General features: G+C 44.7%; 1 protein-coding gene across 3 annotated transcripts in view; it reads right to left on the bottom strand.

Annotated features, from left to right (window-relative positions):
• Positions 1-6,820, bottom strand: part of HNRNPD (heterogeneous nuclear ribonucleoprotein D) — a 9,376-nt gene extending 2,556 nt beyond the window's left edge. Inside the window, exons 1-6 of one of the 3 annotated variants that reach the window (XM_062493045.1) lie at positions 6,487-6,820; positions 2,984-3,152; positions 2,070-2,231; positions 1,183-1,314; positions 234-333; positions 11-157 (exon numbers count right to left, since the gene is read on the bottom strand). In XM_062493045.1, coding sequence (XP_062349029.1) covers positions 11-157; positions 234-333; positions 1,183-1,314; positions 2,070-2,231; positions 2,984-3,152; positions 6,487-6,677 — 901 coding nt within the window. In that variant the 5' untranslated portion in view covers positions 6,678-6,820. Of the gene's footprint in view, positions 1-10; positions 158-233; positions 334-1,182; positions 1,315-2,069; positions 2,232-2,983; positions 3,153-3,230; positions 3,417-6,486 lie in introns of those variants that run through there. The other 2 variants (XM_062493044.1, XM_062493043.1) reach the window with 2 other exon arrangements.

Raw genomic sequence — 6,820 nt, forward strand, 5'->3', positions numbered from 1 at the left:
CAGTACTTACTGCTATAGTCACCATATCCATAGTAGTTGTTGTAACCAGTGTAGTCATATCCTCCATAACCACCATACCCTTGGCTGTTGTAACCATAGTTCCCATACCCCTGATTCCAGTAGTTGCTGTATCCCTGGTTCCAGTTTTGACTGGGGCCTGCAACACAAAGCTCAGATTTATTTTCATTCAGGCTAGTCACTCACCTTCCAACACTGCAGCAGTACAAGCTTACCTCCACCTCTCCCTCGAGCTCTTCCAACAAATCCTCCCCGACTCCCCCACTGCTGCTGCTGCTGGTACTGTTCCTTTGACATGGCTACTTTTATTTCACACTGGAAATGGAAAGTTAGAGTGAGATCCAATCAGCAAAAATAACCCCCAAACATCACTCTTAAACTTACAGAACACTAAGCAAAAAATTTGATTTGGTCATCCTGGTGCACTCCCTGAAAAGAAAATGGATAGCTTACACTGTCTAACTTGAAAACAGTTGTGAGACACAGCAGAATCCATTCTGAAAAGAATGCTTGTTTCTTTGTATGCCTTTCTGTTTTCCCTTTGAACTACAGCTCTGGGGCATATTCATTTGGGCAAAGTGAAATCAAACCTGCATTTGTCCAACATGCTAAACTCAACTCAATTTTGTTCTGACCACATATTCGTGTAAGTACCGGTCCAGCTACAATTTGAGTATATGCTACCAGGTTGAAATTCAACCAAGTTTCTGAAAAATAATGCAACTTTCAACACAAAAGCCTAACTTGCCACTTCATTTCAGTTTTGGAAGCTCTCTAAGACAAACTGACATTTGCTTATAACAACAAGCACACACACACAAAGATGCAGCACTAGGAAAACCTGGTGCTGCCTGATACAGCAGATCAGTGACACAGCACTCCACCCACACTGCTAGAGAATATGGGAGCTGCACGATGGAAAGTGTGCTGGAGCCCAGCCCTCTCCCGGTGAGGGTGCAGTACAAAAGCTCACCTGAAAGCCCCTCAGCTCAGAAACTAAGGTAACAGTAACCTATATAAATACTTCACAAGCCCAATGCCTACATGTGAAAAAAAAAATGCTTACAGTACTGGCAGACTATTATCCCCAAACAGTTGCAATTGCTAATATAATTCCCTCTACTGTCACAGTTCAGTTTCTCTAGGAAAAAAAAATCCACCTACTTTACTAAGCCCAACATTGTGGTATTTCTTTTCCATTATCTTCTTCACTGGTTCCTCCTCCTTGAAAGTAATGAAGCAAAATCCACGCCTCTTGTTAGTTTTGTTGTCCATGGGGAGCTCTATGGATTCGACCTGATGGGAGACAGTGATTTTACCTTTCATCCTGCCATTCGTGTCACTGCAAAATCCTTTTAACAAGTCGTAACTGTTAGCTGAAATTATTTAGACTTGAATGTGACAGTGTGACCTGGCTACAAATACAGAGTCCAAGTTGTCTGTACCTACAGCACATGAGCCTTTCTAGGCAAACAGTAGTTAGTTTTTAGTCCAGATTGAACTGTCTGTAAGTTTGTAAGAGGGCACATATCTAGCAACCAAATTCCCTGAACAGAGTTAGCACCCAAAGCTGGCACCATCTGATAATCAACAGAGAAACAGCAGCTGTAGCAAGTTCATACAAGACCAGCTTTTAAAAGTATCACTTCAGTGATACTTAGCCCATCTACACCACCAAAAACTGGGGACAGAGAGAGACAGACTACACAGTTTCACAGAATTTAGACAAAACTGTCTCAATCTGTGCTACAGGAGATGAGCTGGGGTGGCTGAAGAGCATCTCATTCAACTGACCAAAGCACCCTGCTAAGAACACTGCCTCCCTCCCTCTCTGACTCACCCCAGCTCCCCCTTCCATCAAACCAGGCTATGTAATTCAGAGCCTGTAATTAAAACATCAAAATTCTGACCACTAACACACACAGAACTACAACAGCCATTAATCTTACAACAGCATCCATGCAGGCTGCACGTGGGGGATGCTTTTTGTTAATAAATTTGTGAAGACAGAACAAGTTCCACAAGTAAAAACAGCTTATTTCACCACATACCTCACCAAAACCTCCAAAATATTCCCGTATTTTCTCCTCAGGTGTGTCTGGAGATAAGCCCCCAACGAAAATCTTTTTCACGGGTTCTTTTGTTTTCATGGCTTTAGCTCTTTTTGGATCAATGACCTTTCCATTCAGCTTGTGTTCTTTCTGGTCCATGACCTGAGGAAAATTAAAACACAAACAGTTAAAGTAAAATGTTTCACTGATCCTTTGAGTAAGGCCAAATTGCAGCAATTTCAATACTTGGATCACACCAATAATTTGCTGTGCAAAAACAAAGAGTTCTGTGATTTTTTGATCACAATCCACTGACACAGACAGTTCTGACAACTGGAACCGCCTACTACCCAGAAGAAGCAAGAGTGTAACACTTCTCAAAAAGTATTCTTCTCATCCACAAACCTTACAAAGTAAAAAAAAATCTATACTTTAAATATCACAAAGGTCAGGAAGATGAAAACTTTTTCTGTGTGCTGTATCCACAGCATTTTAGAAAAGTTAACAGTTAATTTTTACTTGGATAGAGCCCAAGCGTATCAAAGCTATTGGCTCTACTCTAGGGGGTTCACATTACAGCCCTGGAATTAAAAGACTAGAAGTCCTTTGCAAATGCTGCTTTCACAGCAGCAGGCAGCAGACATTCATACACTGTATTTTTCAAGTGCCCAACTCCAATGGCTTGCAGAAGCTGTAAGTGCAAAAGTCCATACCTCAGAATCACTGCTGGCCCTGGACACAACATCACGAGAAAGATGGCTCATAAAAGAAAGCATTTTCAACAAGCATATTAAACATGCTGCACCCCTGAATCATCTTTACCAGAAGATGTAAAAACAATGCCTACAGCCATCCTAGTGAATGCTTTGTCTCTGATATGTGAATTTGAACATGTTTCATTATATTAATCCTACCTTATCCACACTCTCTGATTCTTTGAAGAGTACAAAACCAAAGCCTCTTGATCTCCCAGTGATGGGGTCCAACTTCAGAGTGCAGTCTACAACTTCACCAAACTTAGAGAAGTAGTCCTTCAGATCCTTCTTCGTTGTGTCCCAGCTAAGGCCACCAATGAACATTTTCCTGTTAAGACAAGTTGGTCAGCCTGGAAATGTGTGTTACCCAAAATCCTGCACTGCCAAGCTTCATGAGCTCAATTACCTAATGCATGGAGCTGGCAGGATTTTATCAGTCATGTCACTACACACACAGGCCTGCACTTTTTGACAACTTGCTTAAATGATTCTGGCCTGGACTGATAAAGATTTCCACATACACAAATATTTTTCACTGCTGTCCCAAGAAACCACTAGTAGTGACAAAAAAGGTATTTTACTACTTCTTTACATCTCCACCACAGCTTTAATTCCATTCAGTTATCTGTGGAGCCTCCACACAACTGCTCATGAAACACACACAGGGAGATTGGATTTGTAAGGAAGTGTGGTTAAAACAGAAGCATTTACCTGACAATCTGGACTGGACATATGCCCAAATTAATAAACTAAAATAAATAAAGTTTAGTCAAGTTCCCTTCCCCAGAAAGCAGTTAAGAAAAAGCAAAATACTGGATGGTCAGAAGTTCTCTTCTCTCACAAAAACTTTTATACAAACACCTGGCATAATCCATCATCATCAACAGAATGTCTTCCCGATATTTCTACAGCACTGGGCAGATGCGTACAGCACATAATTCATAACCTGTACTTTCAAAAGCACACTAGAAGCTTAGAATCAAATCATAACCATCCTATCATGTTGGTAAGGCATAAAAAAAATTAAAAGACGAATAATCAAGCCAGTATACGGGCAAATGAAACATTCCAGATTATTAGGCATAGGGCTTAGGAACCCATTCCAAAGAGGATTTGATTTGAGATGATCTCTTCTAATACCGATAAAAAAGATTTTACTGTGAGCTCTAACCAAAAAATATGATCCATTATGATCTATAAAAGCGCTTTCAACAAAGCTTTGCCCATTTTCACTGTCCCAACTTATCTCACAATCAGACAGTTATCAGAAAACCTGAAAAACCACTGTATCATGTTTCCAACCCTTCCACTTCCCACACACAAATATTCCTGCCAATCACGTAAAAGAGCATTGTACCTCCACAGCTCAAATTCTCTCGAATCAAAAGCTGCTCCTGTTAACTACCTCTGTTGAATTAGCTTTGATCTCACAGAATTAACACCATCATTCTGTTTCTGACAAACCTCCATACAGATGAGGGGTTCAGGAGCTTCAGATGTTTTTATAACAAGTCTCCAAATCTGTAACAAAGGAGAACCAATTCCCCATCCCGTTACCATTTTTCCAATTAGTTCCAGATCTCTCTTAAAGTACCAACAGCCCTTTCTATCAGCTGTGACTTTTTACTGTCTTCATGGAAGAAAAGGTCCACCCTGGTAAACCAGCAGCCTCATACCAGTACACAGTAAATCAAAGGAGCTTTCTGCCCTTTGTTCACCCATCATTTGGGTCCTTAGTTTGTCTGTTGTCCTGTGGAGGGTTTTTTAAAGCAGTCAAACAGAAGACACAGAGGATGCAGCATTGTGTTTCTGACACACGGCAGGTAGTGATGCCCTAGCAGTTACTAGTGAACTGATACTTGCTACACATACCACCTGTCTCAATATTAAGATACAGACCCTGCTTTGTATGCCTAAGGACAGACACACCAAGAGCACAAGCCTGAAACCAACAGCCTCTGAAGGTTTTTCATCTCTCCACGCAGTAGCAGCACCTTTGGGCCCAGTCACAGAGCAGCAAACCACAGCTGCTTTAGTCTGCCCCTACATAAACTGCTGCTGCAAGGCGAAACTGAGCTCAGGCCAAGACTACACCACAAACATGAGCACAACAATTCTGGAGCAGTGTCACAGTGCTGCCAAAAGCTTGTAAAGTACATACATTTCCTAGCCCACAGTGTGGCTGCTCTAAGTCACATCAGCACATACAGCTTCCCAAAATAAGCTACCAGAAATGCACTGGGAAAGCTTTCAAACCTCAGAATTAGCTAAACAAGGTATCACAGATGTGCTTTTTCCCCTTTACTACCAGAAGTGTTGTGAAAACACTTTGTTTCCTGTACAGCATTAAGAACTGACAGGTCAAAAAGACTTAACTAGACTACAATGTGTGAAACATGTAATCCAGTGTCACTGTACCACTTAGAGACAACTTTTTCTAGGCTTTGTTGCCTCAAAAGAACCTGAGTTTGCCCACGAAAACCCTTTAATTGGTGTGTATTCGAGGGTAATAAGTGGAACAAACATGCGAACTCCAAAGGCATCTGAAGCTGTTGAGAACAAAGGAAAAGTAACAAAACCATTTTAATTTTTGCTAATCCCAGGAAAATACTCAGAAAAGGGTTCCTGTTCTCTCTCTCTCTCTCTCTCTGCATTATCCCAGATTATTAATATCTCTCTCAGCAACATCCCATATTATTACAGAAGCAGGAAGACACTCAGGAAGGTTTCGCAATAGGTATCTGCAGGACACAGTGGTTACTGCTCCTTTATCCAGGTTATTTTCTGCCTTGACCAAAAACAGACCTGCAGCTCGAGTTTCTCAAGAGACCAACACGAGACAGCAGAGCACATCAGCCTGTCCTGTCACTGGATTTATTACACACAAATTTCACCAGCAATACAAAAAGGACACTGCCCCGGCACAGATCCCATAAAGATTAAAAGCTGTCTTTACTCTCTATGAAACAGAGTAATAGAACATGCTGGGTTGGAAGGGACCTATCAGAATCACCAAATCCAACTCCCAGCCCTGCATAGGACACTCCAAGATTCACACCATGTGCCCGAGAACATTTTCCAAGTGCTTCTTGAACTCTGTCAGACGTGCTGCTCTAACCACTTCCCTGTAGAGCCTGTTCCAGGGCCCAGCCACCCTCCAGTTGAAAAACCTCTCCTGATGCATAACCTGAACCTCCCCCGACTTAGCTTCCCGCCTTTTCGACTCCCACTTCTCAAGTTCGGACACCACCTAACATAATCCTCCCGACAGCAAGTTCCCTGAGCAGCAGAGGCATGTTTCAGGGCTGGGAAAAAGTCCCGGTGCCTGACGCCTCCGGCACTTAGCTGACACACTGTAAAGTTCGCAGCACAGGGCAATGCTGCGAATGCAACCAGAGCATTCGGCTACGCCGAGTTACGGTCTGCATGCACGCACCGCACTTTAACTCACAGAAATGGCACCTTTAACAAGAAAAATAACTTAAAAGGGTCTGTAGTTCGAGGCACACCACCCCGTTTATACACCGCGGGACCAGACACCGCCCCCACCGCCCGGCCCGGCCCGTGACGTCGCCGAGGCGCCAAGTAAACAAACAGGGCGGCGAACGGGGCCGGGGTCGCCGGGCCCCGCCCGGGACGCACAACCCGCCCCCGCCGCTCACCCCTCGTCCTCCTCGTTCTTGCTGGCGTCGATCTTGGCTCCCTCCGACTCGATCCCGCCGCCGCCGCCGCCTCCCCCATCGGTGCTCCCCGCCCCCGCCTGCCCCTCAGGCTGCTCCGCCGGCTCCGCCGCGCTGCCCCCGGCGCCGGCCGCCACCGCCGCTGAGTCCAGAGCGAACTGCTGATCCGACATGGCGCCGCCGCCGCCGCCCCGTACCGGCCACCCCCGGTGCCGCCGCCTCCCCGCCGAGGCCCCGGCCCCGCTGGCGGCCCCGGCCGAGCGCGCCGATGCCGCCGATCCCTCCTCCTCTTGCTCCCTGTTTTTAATGGCGCCGC

This window comes from Cinclus cinclus, chromosome 5 (assembly GCF_963662255.1).
Source record: "Cinclus cinclus chromosome 5, bCinCin1.1, whole genome shotgun sequence".
Lineage (NCBI taxonomy): Eukaryota > Metazoa > Chordata > Aves > Passeriformes > Cinclidae > Cinclus > Cinclus cinclus.